The 24,015-nt window shown below is 45.2% G+C and overlaps 1 protein-coding gene across 1 annotated transcript in view; it reads right to left on the bottom strand.

The window, feature by feature from the left end:
- PALMD (palmdelphin) overlaps nucleotides 1–24,015 on the bottom strand; it is a 66,497-nt gene that overhangs the window by 8,306 nt on the left and 34,176 nt on the right. The window contains exons 4-8 of the mRNA XM_068169194.1: nucleotides 21,708–21,788; nucleotides 12,750–12,880; nucleotides 1,357–1,471; nucleotides 508–541; nucleotides 296–406 (exon numbers count right to left, since the gene is read on the bottom strand). Coding sequence (XP_068025295.1) covers nucleotides 296–406; nucleotides 508–541; nucleotides 1,357–1,471; nucleotides 12,750–12,880; nucleotides 21,708–21,788 — 472 coding nt within the window. The remainder of the gene's footprint in view (nucleotides 1–295; nucleotides 407–507; nucleotides 542–1,356; nucleotides 1,472–12,749; nucleotides 12,881–21,707; nucleotides 21,789–24,015) is intronic.

The following is a 24,015-nucleotide window of genomic DNA, read 5'->3' as shown; positions in this document are numbered from 1 at the left end:
AGGCTGGCCAGAGCCTCATCCAGCCTGGTCTTACACACCTGCAGGGATGGGGCCTCAACCACCTCCCTGGACAACACATTCCAGGGCTTCACCACTCTCATGGGGAAGAACTTCTTCCTCGCATCCAGCCTGAATCTCCCCACTTCCAGCTTCATTCCATTCCCCCTAGTCCTATCACTACCTGATATCCTGAGAAGTCCTTCCCCAGCCTTCTTGTAGGCCCCCTTCAGATACTGGAAGGCCAGTATCCTTCAGGTACTGGAAGGCATCCTTTGGAGCTGTTGATAACCAGTACCTTTTCTCCTTTCTTCCTCCTCGGTGGTAGCATGTGCTGCATTTCTCAGTGCAGACGGCCTGAAATTCTTGGGCAGGTCAGGTATGTTGGCATATATGTAGTCTGCTGCCTCTGAGTAAAGAAGATCCAGAAAGCATTTAGTATGTTTCCACTGACCTCTACAAGAATCCTTTTTTTCTTTTTTTTTTTAAATAAAATCTGATTAAACATACCTTTTTCAACTCCTGCTTTTTCAGTCTTCACAGACTAGGAAAGAGAGCCATTGACAATGAGTGCAATTAGTCAGTGTTAAGGTGTATAACTAGAGACTGCTTTGTTTTACCTAGGAGCTTTAACTTCTTGTGTGTGCAGCTTCAAAATGAGAAAGGGCTAAAAGTGGAACCTGCTTCAGTGTGAGCACAGCAAGGGAGAAAGCAAAATGCTTTGTTTTCTGATCTCTTTTGTCAGAGTGATTCCAAATCACACAGGAAAGGGCAACTCATCCCTGTTAATCAGTGACAAAGCCTGGTCACTGTGGCCCAGACTAGCTGGCTTCAAAGATTTGTGGAAAGTTCTACTTGGCTCTCTGGTTGTGCTTATCTCCCTGCAGATCTTGAGAGAGAGGGACAATGTCTTTAAGAATAGCACACACACACACCCCTTTTTTTTTGAGGCAATTTAAGATGACTTTCAATTGCCACAACAACACAGACTGATAAATTAAAGTCATGTTTCACTATAACCACCCCCCCAGGCACTTGGCGAAAGCATGACGCGGTTGAGCTGGGCAGGTCACTTGAAGGACTGGACCTGTTGCAGCTGCCTCCCTCCCTGGCTGAGTTGCTGGTGCTGGTGGTTGGCAGTGGCACTGTTGCTTTATTTTCTTGCCCCCCCCCCCCCCCCCCCCCCTTATTTTTTTTGGAGCTGTGCTGTAGATGACTGATGATAGGGATTGCTCCCCCACCTCCATAAATCAGCACGTGGAGACAGCTGAGCACGTGAACAGCAAAACATTTTGACCTCTCTTGGTTGTTATGATGAGTGAGTACTGAATTCTACTTCACGAGTAACTTGGTGCTAACCTTTATTATGTCTTCAGTTGTTTTCTCAACAGACTTCAGTTTCTTTAAAATTGCTTCTTCCTTAGTTGAGACTTCCATTTCCTCTCTTTCCAGAGCCTCAATCTCCTTCTCCAGCCTGCAATCACAATTCTCTCGTGATTTAATACCACGCAGAGGACAGTATTGCAAATTCAGTACATTGTGAATATGGGCATTAGTAGGGTTGGTTGTACTCACCCTGCCAAATGTTGCTGCAATGAGATCAACTTACAACTTTGCATTCCTCAGGGAAGACTGTGAAATAGTATTATCAGCTTTTATATTAAAAACTAACTAACTAAACAATTACCTGCCAGAGAGTCCATCAGAAGAAACCAGTGGCTGAAATGAACTGATTTGTCAGGAAGCCCTAAATAAGGAATGTAGGTTTCCCCCCCCCATAGCATTGCCTCAAATCATAAGCAAAATTTCCCTTTTATATTGTCTAAAGGAATCACAGAACATTACAGGTTGGAAGGGACCTCCAGAGATCATCCAGTCCAACCCCTCTGCCAGAGCAGGATCACCCAGGGTAGTCTGCACAGCAGTGCATCCAGCTGGGTTTTGAAAGTCTCCAGAGGAGACTCTATAACCTCTCTGGGCAGCCTGCTCCAGCACCCTCACTGTAAAGAAGTTTCTCCTCATGTTGAGGTGAAACTTTCTGTGTTCAAGTTTGTATCCATTGTTCATTGTCTTATTATTGTGCACTACCGAAAAGAGCTTGATCCTCTCCACCTGACACCCACCCTTCAGGTATTGATAGACATTGATCAGATTACCTCTCAGTCTCTCTTCACAGGGGAGATGCTCAAGCCCCCTAATCATCCTTATGGCTCTCTGTTGCACTCTCTCTAGCAGATCCCTGTCCCTCTTGAACTGGGGAGCCCAAAACTGGACACAGTATTGCAGGTGTGGTCTCAGCAGGGCAGAGCAGAGGGAGTGAAGAACCTCCCTGGCCCTGCTGGCCACACTTTTCTTGATGCATCCCAGGATGCCATTGGCTCTCTTGGCCACAAGGGCACATTGCTGTCCCATGCAGAGTTTGCTCTCCACCAGCACTCCAAGGTCTTTCTCCATGGAGCTGCTTTCTGGCAGGGCAGCCACTAACCTGTACCGGTGCTTGCTCTTATTCCTCACCAGATGCAGGGCCATCAGGTGCTAGTAGCAACTGCCTTTTACAATTGTTACTAGGGGATGTTTACAGCACCAGGAAGCAATTTCTAAGGAGGATCCTTTATTGTACCCAGGTCTAGCCAGTGAGAGCTTTGTTTTACCAAGTCTGCAAGCCTCCCCCTTCTGAATGCTAAATACCCAAACTTCAGATATTCTGTAAGACAGGAGGACATTCATCATTTGACTTATCCCTGTCAGATTTTAGTACTGCAAACCAGAACTATCTTGCTACTTGAGACTTGGCTGATGTGCTCTTCTCTTTGAAAACCTTCACTGCTGTGCTGAAGGGAGGTTGAAGCTCAGCAGTCAGAATTTCATCTGGGTTTATGACTTTGGTTCTAAGCTTGTACATTATTTAAAAGGGATCACAGCTCCCTTCCTGACCCCTTCTAAAAACTGTGTTAAATCTATATTGTGTGATTTCTTGCATATACAATACAATGTTTAAGGCATCCTTTTTCCTAATTAGTCTTTATTTTCTTAGGGCTGTATTTGCTGAAACATTTCTAGACAGCAAGAGGTCTAGGATGAACATATCAGTACATATGTGAGAGAGGAAGAAAGCTATGCCCAGATAAAGCACACCTCTGAGGTGAAGTATCTCAAATTCTCTTCTCTGGTGACTAAGGTAGTGGCTTAAGCACATGTTCCATATCTGTTTTATTTTTCCTCTTTCTTCTTTCCCATCTTTCTTTCTACTCAACAGTGTTCCTTTCTACATTAGTATGTATTTGTTACATGTTAGATAGAAATTCTTATTAGCCTTCACTTTCCATGAAGATCTAGAATCAAATCACAGGATGTTAGAAGGGATCTTCAGAGATCATCAAGTCCCCTGCCAGAGCAGGACCACAGAATCCAGCACAGATTGCACAGGAGCACATCCAGATGGGTCTTGAAAGTTTCCAGAGAAGGAGACCTCTCTGGGTAGCCTGTTCCAGTGCTCTGTGAGCCTTGCAGTAAAGAAGTGAGGTGGAACCTCCTGTGCTGTAGTTTCCATCCATTGCCCCTTGTCCTATCACAGGGCACAAGTGAGCAGAGCCTGTCCCCTCCCTGTCCCTTCCTTCCTGACCCCCAACCATCCCATTTATAGACATTTCTTAAATCCCCTCCCCCAGTCTTCTGCTTTCCAGACTGAGCAAGCCCTAGAGCCTTTCCTCATAAGGAAGTGCTCCAGTCCCTTCATCATCCTGGTAGCCAAACCCATGAAAATCCCTGTGCTAAAACGTGGAAATTCTGAGGGGGGTGAATATTCCTGGAGGGCTATAAAAGGAAGTAATGCAATGAGCCTGTGTGTTCCTCCATGTCTTGCAGATTAGTATTTAATATATCAAAATAGTGCTCTTTTAGGTAAGATTTGATTGCAATATTATCATAATGCAATAATTAATCTTGAAAAGCTCACAGAAGGGTCATTAAGGGAGGAATCATTAACTTTCACTGTGGGTTTATGTGGTGGATTGAAGTTACCCCCCCCAACTAATTTGGAGAAACTACCCCCACAATAAAATTGCCAGACCAGCTCAGTTTGGGATGGAAGCAAGTGAAGCTCCATTGACAAGCAAATTACAATCTAGAAACATGAAATGTAATGAATATGTACAAAATATACAATAGATGTACAATATATCTATATATACAATTTGTAATCAACACAGAAACTCCTCAGACCTCCCTCCTCCATGGATCCAGGGAACTGTTCACCTCCTCCCCCACTCCCTCCCTCCTTCCTGTTACTCACACAGTAGTCAAAACAGAGATCCCCTGGCAAGGCCACGGGAGAGAGAGAAGAAAGTTGCAAGCAGAAGCAATGGAAGAAGAAGAAAAGAGAAAGAACTGTTTATGCCTCTCCTCTTTATTCCCCATTAGCCATCCAGTGACTTCTATAGACCTTAGCATTATTTTCCTTTTATATCCAATGGTAATTTATTTTGCTTTCAGTCTTTGCGGTCAGGGACTAGGCTAAAGTTCCCCCTTCAAACTATAACAGTTTATTTTAGTCTAGATTGTCAACACACCTAGAACAGAGGTGGATGAAGAAGAGGAAAAAGCCTGGAAAGGTATTCTAAAAAAAGAATGGGATGGGCAGAGAGGAACTGAAAACACAACCCCAAAACTCCCAAAGATGCTAAACCTTCCATAGCTATCTAGGAGATCAAGAAAGGTATTGTTTTAGCTTAAATAGGCTCTCACACCACTACCCACACCCACTTGATGGGGTGATGAAGAGGACTGATTCAGTGGTCAGTGAGGCTAGGGAAAAGTTCTCATACCCATGTAATGGGAATTGCACCTAGACCTTGGATATTGCTTCTGCACTCATATTTGCACACAGACAAAGATTTTATGGTTCATTTTCAGAGGAAATTGTGAGTGTGCACACAGGAATTTGTTGAAAGGGAAACTTTAAAGTTGCAATCTATATAGTTCAAAGAAATCAAAGTCCTTTCCATTTCTTACAGATGAAAAGTTAGGGCAGGATCTTTTCTCTGTCTTTTAAGTCTTTAGAAAGTTCTAGATCAATGATAGTTGGTGTTTGGCTTGACATGGGCTAGCAGCTACACTGGCAATGACAAGAAACTCTTTCAGATGGTGCTGCTGTGTTCTGTACAGAAATGGAAGTATGGCACAGCTACGGTGTCCAAACAATCCTCTCAATGCTCACTACTTTTAGGAAGAAGTTCTACACAGAGAGAGTGATTGCCCATTGGAATGGGCTGCCTGCAGAGGTGGTGGAGTCACCATCATTGGAGGTGTTCAGGAGTTGATAGGGTGCTTGGTGCCATGGTTTAGTTGATTAGGTGGTGTTGGATTGGTTGATAGGTTGGACACGATGACCTTGAAGGTCTTTTCCAACCTGGTTTATTCTATTCTATACTTGAGAGTGGAAAATAACTACTATGAAAGTGCCTGTGAAAGAAGAAACCTTAGAAAATGAGACACTGAATTGTTGGTTTATCTGCCAAAGCAGCAGTTAGGAATTCTAGAGAGTGTACCTGACTGTTGTCAGCCACCAGCTGATCTGACTTGGCTTGGCACCACTGCCAAGATTGAAAAACAGATAGGAGGATACCACCCTGGAGAATACCAGACTGGGAGGAAAAGGCAGTTTAGCAAGTCCTCACATGTTTAGAGGTGAGTCAAATACTTCAGCAGCTCTGGAGTCCTTCTAGCCTTAGCCTGCCTCCCTATATCACATTACAAACAATCGAATAAGCCTTTGGTAATGTGATGTTTGTGCATTTTCAAGTGTGTCGTTTAGCAACTAATTCTGTCAAGAATGAGTGCTGTTAGCTGAAGATTAAAGTCAAAAAGGGGACTGCTAATTCTTCATTCAGCTTGTAGGCAGATCAAGGACATGCTTACTTGGCTCTGTGTAGTTTCCAACATGTAAAGAGGGTGACTAGGATGGATAATGTAAACGCTGTTTTCCATCCCTAACCAGAACTTTCAGCTATTTGTTTGCAGGGTGGTCCTAGCCTCTTGCTTGTCACTGGTTTGTTGTTGATACAAAGAATGGAACACTCCCTTGTAGCAAAAAATGCTCAAATCTGAACTGATTAGCAGGCACACACTAGCTCTGTTTGACACCAGGGTGAAGAATGTTTCAAGACAGAGGTCCTATATGGATGAAGGAAAGGCCCCATGATGCTACTGTCAATAATCTGCCCCCACCTGTGATTGTCCTCTCAGCAGAAAGGAACAAAGATCAGTCTAAGGGTATTCAAGAAGTCTTTAAAGTGACTCAGATATTTAATTTTTTTAACTGAAGATAAAACCCACCCAGAACAACCACCAGAGTGGACAAAATCTCTCTGAATAAACAGGATCACAGGATGTTAGGGCTTGGAAGGGACCTCTGAAGATCATTGAGTCCAAACGCTCTGTCAGAGCAGGACCACAGAATCCAACACAGGCCTCACAGGAACACATCCAGAAAGGGCTGGAAAGTCCCCAGAGGAGACTCCACAACCTCTCTGGGCAGCCTGTTCCAGTGCTCTGTGACCCTCACAGTGAAGAAGTTCCCTCTCATGTTGAGGTGGAACCTCCTGTGCTGTAGTTTACGTCCATTGCCCCTTGTCCTATCACAGGCTTAATAGTCAGATGCTCAGGGGAAAGTATTCTACTCAGCATCTCAATAATGTATCTTACTGCTACTGTGTGACATGGTCAGCTTAGCAATCTTTGATTTGCAGGGCAAAGACAAAGGTATGACCTCCCATATATGTGGTCAAGCCAGCTTTTGTTAGCTTGGGTAGTGTCTGTGGTATAGCAAAAGCACAGTGCAAGTACTGGAGGTGCATATTTTGTGCTTTTTACTGGACTTGGTTCAACTGAACTCTGTATTGCTTGATTTTCTGTATTGCTGCTGGCTGGTTTGAAACTAGGCTGCCTAGGTCTAAGCCAAGTAATGATGTCTGGAGGGTAGTGTGGCTGTTTTTCCAGAGGAGTTGGAGGAAGTATAATTCATAGCAAAAGATGCTTGATTGGAACAAACCTGCTTATGAGGAGAGCCGGAGGGAGCTGAGGGCTCTTGAGCTTGGAGAGGAGGAGACTAAGGGATGACCTCAGTCATGTTTATAACGATGTGCAGGGTGAGTGCCAAGAGGCTGGAGCCAGGCTCTGCAGGGTGATGCTCAGTGACAGCACAAGGGGCAGTGGTGGAAGCTGAGACATAGGAAGAATTTTTTTCCCTGTGAGGTGACAGAACACTGGAACAGGCTGCCCAGGGGGGTTGTGGAGTCTCCTTTTCTGAAGATATTCAAGACCTGCCTGGATGTGTTCCTGTGTGTCGTGCTCTAGGTGATCATGCTCTGGCAGGGGGTTGGACTGGATGAGCTTTTGAAGTCCCTTCCAGCCCCTAACATTGTATGTAATTTGTAGTTCAGAGGGAAGTTCTCATACAACTCTGGATGTTTTTCTGACTCCACTCTCCATCTGTAAGATGCAATATCCTTGCCTGTCTCCTGTGTTACTGTGAAGATAAAAGCTGCTAAAGACTCAGTGTGTAGATTGTTTGGTTATGAGAGTAAGTATAGAAACAAGGAAAACATTTCTTTGGATAGCAAGGCCTTGCAAACCTATAAACTGCCTCTCCTACTTTAACAAAGTGAATGAAGTCCCCCACTGCAAACTCCTGGCCAAACTGTCAGCCCTTGGCTTGGACAGCAGCACTCTGCACTGGGTTAAGAACTGGCTGGAGGGCTGAGCCCAGAGAGTGGTGGTGAATGGTGCCACATCCAGCTGGCATCCACTCACTAGTGGTGTGCCCCAAGGATCAGTGCTGGGCCCCATCCTGTTCAATATCTTTACTGATGATCTGGATGAGGGGATTGAGTCCATCATCAGTAAATTTGCAGACAACACCAAGCTGGGGGCAGATAGGAGAGCTCTGCAGAGGGACCTTACCAGGCTGGACAGATGGGCAGAGTCCAAGGGCATGAAATTTAACACATCTAAGTGCTGGTTTCTACACATTGGCCACAACAACCCCATGCAGTGCTACAGGCTGGGGGCGGAGTGGCTGGAGAGTGGCCAAACAGAAAGGGACCTGGGGGTGCTGATTGACAGCCACCTAAGCATGAGCCAGCAGTGTGCCCAGGTGGCCAAGAAGGCCAATGGCATCCTGGCCTGCATCAGGAACAGTGTGGCCAGCAGGAGCAGAGAGGTCATTCTGCCCTGTGCTCAGCAGTGGGTAGGCCACACCTTGAGTCCTGTGTCCAGTTGTAGGCCCCTCAGTTTAAGAAAGATGTTGAGATGCTGGAATGTGTCCAGAGAATGGCAACAAGGCTGGGGAGGGGTTTGGAGCACAGCCCTGTGAGGAGAGGCTGAGGGAGCTGGGGTTGCTTAGCGCAGAGAAGAGGAGGGTCAGGGGAGACCTTCTTGCTCTCTACAACTACTTGAAGGGAGGTTGGAGCCAGGTAGGGAGATGGTGGAGTCACCATCACTGGCAGTGTTTAGGAAGAGACTGGATGGGGTGCTTGGTGCCATGGTTTAATTGATTAGATGGTGTTGGGTGATAGGTTGGAATTGATGATCTCGAAGGTCTCTTCCAACCTATTCTATTCTATTCTATTCTATTCTATTCTATTCTATTCTATTCTATTCTATTCTATTCTATTCGTCCTCCTCATTCACAGTGGCTCAGGAATGTTGCTGGCATTTCTTTACTGATTTTCCTTTCTAGGACGCATTACACTTGTGAAGTTGTTACTATGAGTGGAGACAGTGTGCCATTTGGTGTTATACTTTTTGTCAGCTAATCCTTTCAGTTTATACTAATGAAATTTGCAGAGGAATGAATCAGACAAGTAAATCTGAAGTATTTCATATGTGTGTTCAGTAGGAGGGATCGTTTCAAAGAGGAAGCAATTTGGAGCTTCCCACATGGTCACAGGCAGGAAAACTTCGCTGGTAACACTGGTACCAACAACAAATGGCTGTGGAAACATGTAGTTCACCATGCAAAAGAATCAATTGCCATGAAAAAGAAGTGTATATAAAAATTAGAGGATATTCACAGGTGTTGTTCAGCACTTGTAGTAAGGCAAATGCCCTCTCATATCCTTGGAAAAATAATAATGTTTTTAAAACCAGCAACTACAAAGAGTTATTGTAGCTTGGTTTTTTTTTTCCCCCCACTGCAGTGCCTATAGCTGCAGGTAAATGTATGTATTTTCATCAGCATCTAAACTGCTGATTTATGGTCAGAATATCTGCCATCTACATATACAAGCATCCCTTGTGCTTGCAGTTAACCAACTGCAGCTATGCAGGAAAAGAATTCATACCTAATATGCAGGTGTGTAGATAGAAACTAAACAACTCAGGTAAAACCCAACCTCTGCCAAACCACAGACTGCACTGCAAAACAGCACAGCAAAGCAAAACAACAAAGCAGCACAGGTTGGGCTGGATGATCTCTGAGGTTTTTTCCAACCTTATTGATTCTATGAATTCTGTACTTTTTTTTTTCTACTTTTTTTTTTTTTATTGATACATGTGCACTGCACTGGTTAGGCCACACCTTGAGTCCTGTGTCCAGTTCTGGGCCCCGCAGTTTAGGAAGGAGGCTGACTTGCTAGAGTGTGTCCAGAGAAGGGAGACAAAGCTGGGAAGGGGTTTGGAGCACAGCCCTGTGAGGAGAGGCTGTGGGAGCTGGGGTTGCTTAGTGTGGAGAGGAGGAGACTCAGGGGAGACCTTATTGCTCTCTACAACTACCTGAAGGGAGGCTGTAGACAGGCGGATGTTGGTCTCTTCTCCCAAGCAGCCAGCACCAGAACAAGAGGACACAGTCTCAAGCTGCACCAGGGGAGGTTTAGGCTGGATGTTAGGAAGAAGTTCTACACAGAGAGAGTGATTGCCCATTGGAATCTGCTGCCCAGGGAGGTGGTGGAGTCACCATCACTGGAGGTGTTCAGGAGGAGACTTGATAGGGTGCTTGGTGCCATGGTTTAGTTGATTAGGTGGTGTTGGATTGGTTGATAGGTTGGACACGATGATCTTGAAGGTCTCTTCCAACCTGGCCTGGCCTATTCTATTCTATTCTGAATTAGCTGGATGGTGACATCTAGAGGGTGGTGCTCCGTGGCTTGCAGTCCATATGGAGAGCAGTGACAGTGGTGCCCCTCAGGGGTCTGTACTGGGTCCTGTGCATTTTTATCAATGCTATAGACTGGAGGACCGAGGCACCATCAGCAAGTTTGCAGATAGCACCAAGCTGAGTGGTGCTGTTCATACACAAGAGAGACCTGGACAAACTGGAGAGGTAGCCCAGGTGAACCTCACAATGTCCAACAGGAGCAAGTGCAGGGTCCTGCACCTGTGCTGGAACAATCCTCACTGTCTGTGGCAATGCCAGCGACGAGCAGTGTGAGCAATCTGGCAGTGCAGGCCTAGAGCCTGACATGGTGCCAGGCCATGCTCAGCATAAGTGCAGAGCCAGCTAGCAGTGGAGCAAAACAGTGCTGTGCCTGCAGCATGTAACTAAAACAAGGCACTGGTAGCTATAAACATGGACAGTTATCTTGGGACAGCAGGACATGCACCTGCATCAACAACCTCGTTGTGTCATTAGTAGTTGGACCAATAATCTGTAACAGTGCAATGTGTGGTCACTCAGAGGGAACCAATGGAGCTCTGCCAGCAGGGCACTCCGAGCTTATATAAGTTGTAGCAGTTGCCTTGCTACGCACTTCTGCCTTTCCTGTCTCCTGTTTCTTCTACACTTTACCGTGCTATACTTGCACTACAGGCCTGCTCCATAGGCCTGCACCTCAGGCCTGCTCCATAGGCCTGCAACACTGGAACAATAAAGGAACAATACTCGATCACATTGGTCAGCCGCATTGATTCCCAATCTCCGTCGTCTACAACTGTCAATACAGAGTGGGGGATGAGGTGATAGAAAGCAGCCCTGAGGAAAAAGACTTGGCGATGCTGATGGGTGAAAAGCTGGACAGGAGCAGGCAGTGTGAGCTTGCAGCCCAGAAGGCAAATCACATCCTGGGCTACATCCAAAGCAGCATTGCCAGCAGATTCAGAGAGGTGATTCTGCCACTTTGCTCTGCTGAGAGCTCACCTGGAGTACTGTGTCCAGGTTGGGAGCCCTCAATATAAGGAGGACATGGACCTGATGGAGAGGGTCCAGAGGAGGGCCACAAAAATGTTCAGGGGGTTGGAGCACCTCTGCTAGGAGGACAGACTGAGGGAGCTGGGGGTGTTCAGCCATTGTAGGAGCTTTGCTTGTCTTTCACGTGGCTGTTGTCAAATGAATTGGCAACAGTGTAGATGTAGGTTATGTAGGGAGAATAAAAGCTTCCTTCCTCCCATATAGCCACAGACCAAATCCAGCTTAGACTTGGTTCTGAGACTGAAAAAAACCCCCAGCTTTAAAGGTCTTCCATCACCAAATTTCTTAGGACATAAAGAAGATCATGGCTGAACCTCCATCTCTTACTCAAAGTCAGCAGGGCTTTGGAATATGAGTCTGTCCTTACAGTAATTTCCAGTGGGCTGGTGGGGAGCTACTTGTGCAGTGCAACTTTTCTGTTGCTGCTGAGCCAGTCCTTCCCCTCACGGCTCTGTTTTCTGGTGATCACACTGTCACAGGGACCCTGCTTGCATCTCTTCACAATCACAACCTGCTGGTGTATTTTTAGAGCCCACAGTCTACCTCTTAGCACTGCAACAAAGAATTCTGTGTGAAAAGGTGTCCTGTAGAAGACAGCATAATTACCAGACAAACTAGCACTAGGCTGCTGCCTGCCAGCCAAGAAAATTATCGTTTGTGTTGAAGAGATGGAGTAAGGAGGTGGGAGGTAACAGGAGAAGGTAATCTTGGTGACAACTTGCCAAAAGTGTGTGTAGGAGGACAGTAGAGGAGGAGTATGCTGGAGGAAAATGCTGTTGAACTGAACTAGAGGAGGAAGCCTTAAAAAAGCAGGCTGGAACTTGCCAGAATCTGAAGGAACAGTAACACTTCATCAGTTCTGGGGGCCATGATGGATAGTACCGGCCAGTATGCCTGGACCCAGGGAAGTAGCTGGGTGTGTACGGAGCCCAGTGGTATTTGTGAAGGACTAACTGCAGCTAATGAGCTCCTAGAATCATGTTTGTAGTAAATAAAGGAGTTGTATGTGAGAATGGCTATGGAGCTTGATGCTAGCATTATGTGGTTGGGAGGCAGTAGGCAAGGAGATTTGTAGGAATATCTCTAGTAAGTAAAATGGACTTCTGAGACTGAAATGGTGACAAACCAGCAAGGAATACTAATGGGGCTAGACAGCTTACAATGTTCTGAACAGCTGTGTTAGGGTAGAGGGTGTGCTGGACCTGGTGAAACTGAAGAACTCCTAAACCTGTTTACTATTACTTTGAAATTCTGCTTCAACAATTGCTCTGTCAGAGCAAACCCCATATACTCTACATCTGTTGAGTACAGCATGAAAGGCATGTATGGAATGAGAGAAACAAATACTCTGCAAGTATTGTGCACTTTGATAATGTTCACTGTATGGAAGCTTGCATTCTGCATTGGTTATTTCTAGCTGACTACAGAACAGAGCAAAGATTGCTTTGCTTTGTCTATCAAATTACATATGATTAGTCCTTGCTGACCTTTTGTTCCTTTGCAAAATCAGGTAGGGATTTTAAGAAGGCATTGTTTTAACCCAGCAAGACAGATAGAGGTACTGCCCTACCTGAGAATATCTTGTTCCAGCTCACGAGTCCGTTGTTGGTCCTCCCAGTTCTGCTTCTGCATTTCTTCTTGTTCTTTTGGAGTGAGAGAGCTAAGGCCATCCAAGAGCCATTTTTCTCTCAAGGCCTTTTTCTGATGTGGAAACAAACAGACAAGTTAGCATATTTTAAAAGTCAGGCTGTTCAGTCATTTCCTGCATTTGTCTTGATGCCATAGGTACATTCTTGTGCTGCATGAAAGAGAAATACTAAACCAAATTTGTCTCTTGAGACTGACTTAAACCCAAAGTAGTTAAGAAAAATGTCTCATTTTATTGGTCTGTCTAACAAGTACCTAGGAGGTGTCAGTTGCTACCTGTCATATTAACTGTAGCAAGAGAGACAGGGACTGTTCAAGAGGGACAGGGATCTGCTAGAGAGAGTCCAAGGGAGAGCCATGAGGATGATTAGGGGACTTGAGCATCTGCCCTATGAAGAAAGACTGAGAGCCCTGGGGCTGTTTAGTCTGGAGAAGGCTGAGAGGGGATCTGATCAAATGTCTATCAATATCTGAGGGGTGGGTGTCATGTGAAGAGGGCCAAGCTGTTTTGGATGCACAATGGCAATAAGCCAAGGAACAATGGATACCAACAGGAACATGGAAAGTTTTACCTCAACATGAGGAGAAACTTCTTTTCAGTGAGAGTGACAGAGCACTGGAACAGGCTGCCCAGAGAGGTTACGGAGTCTCCTTCTCTGGACACATTCAAGACCTGCCTGGATGCATTCCTGTGCAGACTACCCTGGGTGATCCTGCTTTGGCAGGGGGTTTGGACTTGATGATCTCTGGAGGGCCCTTCCAACCTCTAATGTTCTGTGATTCTGTGACTAATATGTGGATCCAGTGGTGTGTTTGTCCTCAATAAAGCAAAACAGTTGCATCAAAGTGGACATCTTCCAGGCTTGTGCAGAAGGCTCTGGTCAGAAATGTTGTAGTTTATTTCAGTAGCCTTGGTGTCAGAGGTCATGGTACTGCCTAGATTCTGGGAAGGGGTACTGAAAGTGAAAGGTTTCTGTCATTAAGTCTGTACAGGATGGGGAGATCTCTAGGGAGTCAGTGATGCAATGCATTGTGAGCTTGTATTTCATCCAGTGAGGATGTGTGGGGTAAGAGCAGGACTGGAGACAGTGAGTGTGGGTGGTTGGTATCTGGCTAGCATTCCAGCAGACCTGCTGTGTATTCAGAACTGCTGTTGTAGGGGTGATCCACAGCTTGCACGCTTAGATCTTGACCTGTTTGTTACCTGTGGAGTTCTTCCTGTACAGTAGTGGTTTATACAGGAGTGCATTGAGTGTGTATAGACAAGTGGATCTCTCAGCTCTGTTTGAATAGCTTGCAAAACGTGGCTGTGAGCACTGATTGCTTCCTACAGCTGCTTCACAATATGAAAGGTGGCATCTGAAAGTCAGGAGAGCTCTCAAAAATACCTGTGTGAATCAATCAATCACTGAGCAAAGCTCTTATTTGTAAGCTAGAGGTTGTAAACCATGCAAACTTTCTTGCCTTCTTTTTACACCCTTCAGTCTAGCTCAGGAATATAAACCCAGTTGCTGCTGTGCAAGATGTGAGAGTTACAATTTCTTAACCTCCTTGAACATGGGGAGGGGAAAAAAAATACATATAGGGTTTTTAATTAACTCTGCATTTCCTACCTGTGATTTAAATTCCTTGAGCTGTCCCCATGTTAGATTTTTTTTCTTGTTTATTTGTTGGTTTGTTTTGCTTGGGGGTTTTGGCTGATTTTTGTGTGTGTGTTATTTTGGTTTGGTTTTCCTGTAGAATTGTGTTCATTTTAGGATGTGGATGAAGGAGAAATGGGAGTCTGACTACTGTTTTAAGGCAAATCTATGCATGGCACTGGCTGAGAAAGCTATATTAACCTCCCTGCTGCTTGCTGTGCCTGGAGTCCCAATCTGCATCCTGTCAGTCACTTAAACTGTTGCTTCCTACACTTTTTGTTTAACTTTGTGCTTTGCACAAGGTTATTAGTGAGACCCAAGTGATGAAGAAAGATGCATGTAGGACCTGACTGAAAATGCAGTTTCCCACTTGCTTGTCACATAGGTGAGATGACAGAAGCTGTGGCTAAAGCAGGCTTGTTGGGAACCCTGTGGCACTCTATGGTATTGGTAGGGGGGTGTTGGGTTTGGGTTTTTTTTTTTTCATTTGTTTTATGGGGGTGTGGTTGGTGGTGGTTCTGTTTGGGTTGGGTTTGGGTTTGGTTTGGGGTTGCTGCTGTTGTTCGCTTGGTGCTGTGTTTTCCACCCTTCACCCCGTAACATATGAGCAATGTTGACAGTTGCCTTAGCATCACGGGGCAGTATTTGGTCTCTCAACACCAGATCCAAGGAAATCTGGGGGGAAACAAGGGCTACTAAAGGCTGATGTCCTGAGCTTTGACTCTGGCTGTAGATCACTTGGCAGCACTTCATGGTGCTTGTCCTAGGCTCAATTGAAATGGATGCAGATTTCATGAGAATGGTTTTACCTGAGCCTGTAGGCATGTGTAGTCTTGTGTTGGCACAACTCTTATTAGCCATGAAATGCTGCTTTCCCAAGTTGGAGGGAACAGAGTTATTAATTCCCTTTCAATCAAGCTGTTCAGATTTTAATAAGCAGACCTCCTAGATTAGTGAGATATTTTTTTCCCTTTAGTCCTGGCTGGAATTGAATTAGTCTAGCATTACTGTTTCCAAAACTAAGCCTGTTATTTCTTGGGAGAATTACAGCCAGGCTGGCACTGTAGATCTCAAACTGATAACACCCATTGAAATCAGCAAACCTTTCATGTATGTATAGGGTTAGGCCCAAGGAATTCCCTAAGTATAGGCATAAGACAATAGTGTTATTTTTGCCTTTTTCTGGAACACTTTGTGGGTGCTTTCAGCAAAATGCCATGTGATCTTGCTGATTTAATTAACTGCTTTTAAGAAAGTGACACACTGCACAGTTGGGAAACAGCCTTTGAGCCACAGATTCAGGGTTGCTCCATGGAACCATCAGCACAAGCTGATGCAGGAGTAGCCTGAAGCTTTCCAAGGACTGCTTTGGGGCTGTTTGGGTTTTTTCTGCTAGCCAGCATTTCCTCCTGGTATAAAGCAGCTCTTGCTCAGCACTAGATTATAGAACTTAGGTGAAAGCGTTTTCATTTTGCATTAGACTCATTACATCAATGGAAGGGGACTCTCACATGTGATATGGTAAGATGCTGGGTATAGCCAGAGTGCTAGAAATCAATGGCTGTCCTATGTACTTCATGGACACATCAGTAGTGCTGCAGCAATGTTCACAGGATCACAGGATGTTAGAGGTTGGAAGGGACCTCCAGAGATCCAGTCCAATCCCCCTGTCAGAGCAGGACCATGGAATCCAACACAGGTCACACAGAAACACATCTAAATGGGTCTTGACAGCCTCCAGAGAAGGAGACTCCACAACCTCTCTGGGCAGCCTGTTCCAGTGCTCTGTGACCCTCACAATGAAGAAGTTCCTCCTGATGTTGAGGTGGAACCTCCTATGCTGTAGTTCATATCCATTGCCCTTTATCCTATCAAAGGGTGCAACTGAGAGGAGCCTGTGCCCTCCCTCTTGATACCCAGCCCTCAGATATTGATAGCCATTGATCAGATCCCCTCTCAGTCTTCTCTCCTGACTAAACAGCCCCAGGGCTCTCAGCCTCTCCTCATCAGGCAGTGCTCCAGTCCCTTCAGCATCCTTGTAGCCCTTCCTTGGACTTTCTCTAGCAGATCCCTCTCCCCCTTGAACTGGGGAGCCCAGAATTGGATTCAGTATTCCAGGTGAGGCCTCACCAGGGCAGAGTAGAGGAGGAAGAGAACCTCCCTGGATCTGCTGGACACACTCCTCTGAATGCACCCCAGGATCCCATTTGCTTTCTTGGCCACAAGGACATATTGCTGTTGTAGTGAAGGATGCTTATGATCCTTTGTCCCCCCCCTCCTTTCTGGAGGCAGCAGGGGGGATCCTGGCGCCACTGAGTCCAGGTAAACAGCCTACCTGGGCGTGGTCTCACCCCTGCAGTACTAGAGGCAGGCTATATGTTTGTTTCCCCGAGTATAGCATATACTCAGGCCACATTTGGTAGCTGGTAGTTCATTGGTTAATGTTTGCGTTGGCAACAGATGCTTATTGGGCCAGTATTCACTGGGGCAAATGGTAAATAGGGGTCGTTCGGCAAATGAGCCCCCCCCACCTCGGTGTTGGAGCCTGTGTGTGCGTGCGTGCCAGCCAGTGCTTCGGGAGGCCTCGTGGTCCTTTTGCCACCGTCCCAGCTGTGTGCGGTGCCGTGGACAGCACTCCGTGGGATCAACCGCTGCGTGATCCATCGTAGGAGAAAACCTGGTAGACCGTGTGAACCAGCGTTGCTGACCTGCCACTACCCCCCCTCTGAGCGAGGAATTTTGTATCCTGGGAGAGAACAGCAGAGCCACGCGGTGCGGCCACGCGGCCAGCACCATTTCCTGCCTCCTTATTACGGCACATCCGTGCCACGTTGTCTGGATTATAAACATTACTGAGGAAAGACTCCACGAAGTTCTCAGCTTGTGAGTAAGCCAAGCCCTTTGTAGAGCTTCGGTTAGGATAGCGTTTATATTGCTCCGGGTGGAGGGTTGCCGGTCACTGACCAACCCCTCCCCCGCCACTCTCTGACTCAGTTTAGGTTCTAAGTTCTGTGAATCATTTTGGTTTAAATGCCCATACATAACATTCTGTAAAGATAGTTCCACTAACCGAATATTGATACCTGTGAAGGGCGATTGTAAATACCCCGTTACAGAGTTTGTATATATATAAATAAACTTATATTTTTCGTTGATGGATCTGCCGTGCATTTCTGAGGGCATATCCACGACAGCTGTCCTATGCAGAACTTGTCACCCAGGATTCCCAGGTCCTTCTCCACAGGGCTGCTCTCCAGCAGATCACCTCCTAACCTGTACTGGTGCAGTTTATTCTTCCTTCCCAGCTGCAGGACTCTGCACTTAGCCTTGTTGAACCTCATTAGGTTCCTCTCTGCCCAGCTCTCAGTCTGTCCAAGTCTCACTGAATGGCTGCACAGTCTTCAGGTGTCTCAGCCAAGCCTTCCAGTTTGGTATCATCAAACTTGCTGAGCAGGCTCTGTCTGCCTCCTCATCAGTGTCATCGATGAAGATGTTGAACAGGACTGGACCCAGCACTGATCCCTGGGGAACTCCACTAGTCACAGCTCTCCAGCTGGACTTGGCACCAATGACCACCACTCTTTGGACTCTGTTTTATAACCAGTTCCTAATCTCTCTCACTCTGTTATTCCATCCCACACTTCCTGAGCTTGCTCACAAGGATGTTATAGGAGACAGTGTCAAATGTCTTGCTAAGGTCAAGGTAGACTACACCCACTGCTCTCCCTGCATCTGCCCATTCAGTTAGGGCACCACAGAATGCTATCAGATTAGTCAAGCATGACTTCCCCTTGGTAAATCCATGCAAATTCTGTGAATCATACCCAGTGTGTGTGCTCCAGGTATAACTCCTCTGTCTTCCTTAACAGGGCTGGGCTAACACTGAAAGATTCATCCTTTGCTAGAGGGTAGAGGTGTTGTGAGTTTGGGGGTCTGGCTCTCCCAGAGGTATGGCAGTTTGCCTTGTGGCCTGTTGAGGGAGGCATAAATCTTGTTCATAGAAGGTGTAGTTCAACACTGCCAACTCCTGGAATAAGCAGCAGTGTGGCCAGCACTTAGAGGGGAGCACTAGCAGAGTTCAGGTGTGTCAGAAGATAAAAACTTACCAAAACTAAACTAGAAAAGCCCTTGGAAAGCACATCCTTTCTCATCTGCCTCTTTCTTGTGAGAAGCTAGCTGGGGGGTAGCAAAGCAAGTCATTGGGAAGCTAGAGCTTCAACAAAAAAAAACCCACCCAAAAACCTACAAAAGGTAACAACAATATTTTACTACACCTGTTGCTAAGGGTTATAAATAGGAATGAAGGACAAAATGAGGAACAGGACAGTGATGGTTAGCTAACAGGAACATCTGCATGACAGTGAGATTTACTAACTTGCCATAGTTTCCTAAGGGACAGGTATGAGATATGTTGGTCATGGAGCTCTAGACTTTGCCATGCACAGGTGGTAGGAGTATAAATGAGTGAAATCAACCTGACTGGCTAGGGAAATCAGCCCACAATAAAAATTACTGAAGTAGAAAAACATTTTAGAAGTCACAATCTGCCTTAAAATGATTTCTGCACTAGGTCCTTGTGTTGTTTGAGTCTATTGACATAGAATGGTCTGGGTTGGAAGGGACCTCCAAAGGCCATCCAGTCTGATCTCCCCACAGTCAGCAGGGACATCCCCAACTAGATCAGGCTGTCCAGGATGTCATCGAGCCTCACCTTGAATATCTCCAGGGAAGGAGCCTCAACCACCTCCCTGAGCAACCTGTTCCAGTGTTCCACCACCTCATGGTACAGAACTTGTTCCTAACACCCAATATAAATCTGCTGTTCTCTAGTTTGAAGCCATTGCCTCTCATCCTGTCACTGCAAGCCTTTGTAAATAGCCTTTCTCCATACCTGAATTAGCTAGAAGCAAGAATATTTGTTAAGGAGAGGGACATCAAGCAGAGGATATTTATATAGTAATATTGCATCTGATGTTAGGTCCCTGCCTTGGTACTCAGCTAGGCAAAGTAGTCTCTGTTTTTGGTGCTCCGAATAGCTAATGACATGTATGCATTTCTATGTTTAAATGTATGTATGTATGCTGGATGCTTGGTCCCCCTTTGCCAAGGGAATCATTTCCTCTGCAGATCCTTTAATCTGTATCTGTAGCTCTCTATGACAAACAACTGATTTTCCCTTCAAACCCTTTCTGTATGGTATCTGTTTTATTTGTTGTCATCGAACGGGCAAACAAATCGCATTCTCTGTTCTCTTTCAAAGGAAAAGCATTCCAGTGGCATTTTTCTGGCAGTACTTTAGCTTCTGCAAAATTCCATAAAACATTCAGAAAAAGTGCAGGGTGAATGTCTGTGTTCTTCACTTTTTAGCTCTGTTTTGCTCCTTTAATGTTAGCTGCAGGCGTGTAGTAAGTCTGGGAGGAAACTGCTGTAGTACTCTGTACACAGCAGTAGTGAGGATTAGCTGGTTGGCTAGGACAGATCAGTTAATCCTTCTTAAAAGAAGGGCAAAAGAGTCACTCTGAATTTATGGACATGGAAACTTGGAACATAAATTGCAGCACTGCATGCAACCCTGTGCTAAGATGTAGGAAGACAGTCCCACCTTTGCTGCTCGTTAGTTTCGGGACTTGGAAAAGATATTCCCTTCTCTTTTAGGCAAGATGTTAGTGACACAGATGGTCAACCCTATCCTTAAGGACTCAGCTAGCTAAGCATGGGTGACTTTGGCTTCTGTGGCCCAGTGAACTGATTAATTATAAATTATCTTTTGTATCTTTTTGGCTTGACACACTTGTTGAGGAGAAGGGATGAAATCCAGAACCAGGTGTCTATTTTGAAGAGGATTCTGATTTAAGTATCACAGTACATCAGAGGTTGGAAGGGACATCCAGAGATCATCCAGTCCCAACCCCCCTGCCAAAGCAGGATCACCCAGGGTAGTCCAAACAGGAATGCATCCAGGTGGGTTTTGAAAGTCTCCAGAAATAGAGAATCCACAACCACTCTGGGCAGCCTGCCCCAGGGTTCTGTCACCTTCACTGTAATGAAGTTTCTCCTCATATTGAGGTAAAACCTTCTATGTTCAAGTTTGTATCCATTGTTCATTGTCTTATTATTGTGCACTACCGAAAAGAGCTTGGCCCCCTCCACTTGACACCCACCCCTCAACTATTGATAGACATTGATCAGATCCCCTCTCAGCCTCCTCTTCTCCAGACTGAACAGCCCCAGGGCTCTTAGTCTCTCTTCACAGAGGAGATGCTCAAGCCACCTAATCATCCTCTTGGCTCTCTGTTGGATTCTCTCCATCAGGTCTCTGTGTCTCTTGAACTGGGGAGCCCCAAACTGGACACAGTATTGCAGGTGTGGTCTCAGCAGGGCAGAGCAGAAGGAGAGGTGAACCTCCCTAGCCCTGCTGGCCACACTTTTCTTGACGCACCCCAGTATGCTTCTCCCACATTTGCTTGATTTAGACACTCCACACTTCTGCTACTAGATTCAACATACCTTTCTTGAAACTGTTTATCCAGTCCCATAATTAAAAGGGTATATAAAACACCAATGTTTTTCTCATTCCCTAAATGACATGCACTGTCATTCTGATAGACATTTGAAGAGTGGTGGTGCTGGCTAGAAAGGGCTGCAATTTCAAGTGTCTCCAGAGGTGGATCTTTTGGTTTGTTAGTAATTTGGATTTTGTAATCCTGAGATTACTAGGCCACATTTCAGGACATGTAGGTTGTTTGTTTTTTTTTTAATTATTATTATTTTAAATAATATATACATAGAAACTGCATTATTTCACTGAACAGTTGTTAAACAAGCTGACAAAAGGCTATAGTCAAGTGAAAATAGGCTGATTTCCCCCTACCTCCCCCTGAAAAATAGTGTAATTAGGCCTTTGCACTCATTATAAGTGAGCTTGCTGTAGTGGAATTCAGGAGTCAACACACCTAGTCTGAAATGTGAGGCTTAGTTTTGAACTGTGAGTTATTCCTGGCCATGATCTCATTTTATGCCATGAAAGTGATCAAATAACATCAGCTCCTGAGTGTAATTCTTTTCAAAGGGTGATGCTTATTAAAGTCAAATGGAGTCCTGGCCAGAGTCCAAAAAGCTGAGAAAATTTGACAGTAAAATACCTCACTTAAACGCATGAAGATTTGCAATCTGAATCCAAAGCCTTTATTTGTGCTGAAGGACTTGGGGCTATCCCCAGTTAAATAAATCAAGCACTGTACCTTTAAATGTTGGTGTTTCATTTTTTCCTCTTCCACTTTTAGACGTTTCTGTGTAATTTCTTCTTGCAGTTTTCTTTTGTCCTGCAAATTAAGAGAACAATGAAACTATGTTTAGAGAAATTATTTGATGCATAAAAAATATAAATAAAGTAATTTTGTTAAGTCTTCAGTAGGGTGAAATTAATCCATGTAAAGGAAGTCTTGTTTAGAAGCTTCTGTGGCACACAGGCAGACCATAATTCCCAGCAGCAGTTTGTGGGTCCTATGCAGGGATGGTTTTCATTACTCTTTCTCTGGAGTGTTGTTAAACACATTAATTTGGATCATCAGGATGATCCACATGAAAAACAATTCACTGTTGGGAAGGTCAGGGAAAGGAATAACATTTGAGCACAACTGCCCATGCAAAATGAGATTAGAAATAGGTCCTGACCAAAATTCCTAACACAGCCCACACATCACTGGGACAAGAAAAAGTCTGCACACAGTCATAGAATTGTCAGGGTTGGAAGGGTCCTCGAGAATCATCTAGTTCCAACCCCCCTGCCATAGGCAGGAACACCTCACAGTAGATCAGTTTGCTCAGAGCCACATCCAGCCTGGCCTTAAAAACCTCCAGAGATGAGGCTTCCACCATCTCCCAGGGCAACCTGTGCCAGTCTCTCACCACCCTCATGGGGAAGAATTTCTTCCTAAAATCCAATCTGAGTCTACCCATTTCTGGTTTTGCTCCATTTTTCCTAGTTCTATCACTACCTGATACCTTAAAAAGTCCCTCGGCAGCTTTCTTGTAGCCCTTTCAGATACTGGAAGGCCACAATAAGGCCTCCTCCAAGCCTTTTCTTCTCCAGACTGAACAATCTCAACTCTCTCAGCCTGTCTCCACTTACACTGTGCATCTATGATATATCACCAAATTCAGTGATATATCACTGAGTTTATGCATCTTGTGGCTAATTGAAATAAACAGGAATAAGCAAAGAGAAATTTAGTTCATTATTCAGGTAGTGGTAAAGATGACCACAGAGAATTTCTGTTGTTACTTCTCAGTCTGAGGGGAAAACTCCAAAACATTGTGCAAAGGCTGTTTTCATAGCTGCTGAAGTTTAGAAGGAAAAAGCCACTCTCATAGTGCCACTTTCACCCTTTTTGCTACAGATCATAGGAAAAAGGAAATGGGTGACCGGTCTCTGAAGGCTGGCAGCACTTAAGCCTCTTTTGTCCTTGGAGAGCTGCTGTCATGTGGGGTATCCTTTGCCTTCTCCATAAGAAGCCAAACACTGATTTAGTACTTTGTGTCCCCAGCAGCCAGTGGGAAAGAAATCATGCCAAAGGAATCCAGCTTTTACAAGCTGTATTAATAGACTATTCCCTTGGCCAGCCTTAATGGTATAAAATCCTGTTATTGGATGTGGCAACTTTTGTACTTGTTTCCTGGCATGTTTTAGGGAGGTGAATTAAATAATTGTTGTTCTGTATGGAAGTGTTTGGGGTTTTGTGTAGTTCTTTGGGGTTTTTTTCAGTCTATTTTCAGACTGAAAGAGGAGTTAAGTCCCTCACAGACACAGGAAGAGCCCATCTGAGGAATCAGCTGTAAGTAAGGAGCGTAGACAGACAGTAAGGAAGTGCTTGATATAAGGCCCTTGATTTGTTCTCTGCTGTTATCCTAGGATCCAGTATTTGGAAGAGCTGTGGTGTGCTTAGCTGAGTCACTTCACTGTTACTAGAAATTAGAAGTGAGCAGTGGGGCCACAGGCTATGTAGATTCTTTGTTGAAGGGATAGAAGGTAGGAGAAACAACCTAGCCTTGTAGACATCAAGGGTAGGACTACGGGGTGGCCTAGCACAGCTGATACTCTGCTGGGGTTTACTAGGTGAGTGAGGGTCAGTGATCGCTCTTTCAGTCTGTGAAGTGCAGTAGCCATCTCTAAATGCTATCTGTACTTCACAATTTTTCCTTGATGGTGTCAGTCTGCCTCTTCAACACACCAAGCAGAGCAGGTAGAGATCTTGCCCCAAGATCCATGCTACTTTCATCTCTGTAGTAGTTTGGTGTTTTGCCAATGCTCTTTAGTTAACAAAGTGACTGCTTTAGGACTGCTACTATATGGAATTCTTTTCTGCACTCTCCCTTTTTAGAGACTTTAACCAAGAGCTGCTATGTTGGATTTTACTCAGCCAGTCCTGATTTTGGTGACATCTGGTCTTTCACATTCACACCTCTTCTTAATTAGGAAACAATCCTGATCTCATTTTATAAATGGCCTTTAAATAACCCAGCATAAGAGGAGCAAAGGATGACAAGAAC

The sequence above is a fragment of the Melanerpes formicivorus genome, unplaced genomic scaffold (assembly GCF_026170545.1).
Source record: "Melanerpes formicivorus ecotype bairdi unplaced genomic scaffold, bMelFor1.0.p_v2 SCAF_169, whole genome shotgun sequence".
Taxonomy (NCBI): Eukaryota; Metazoa; Chordata; class Aves; order Piciformes; family Picidae; genus Melanerpes; species Melanerpes formicivorus.
The sequence above is the reverse complement of the archived record's forward strand: the minus strand, read 5'-3'. Positions and strand labels throughout refer to the sequence as shown.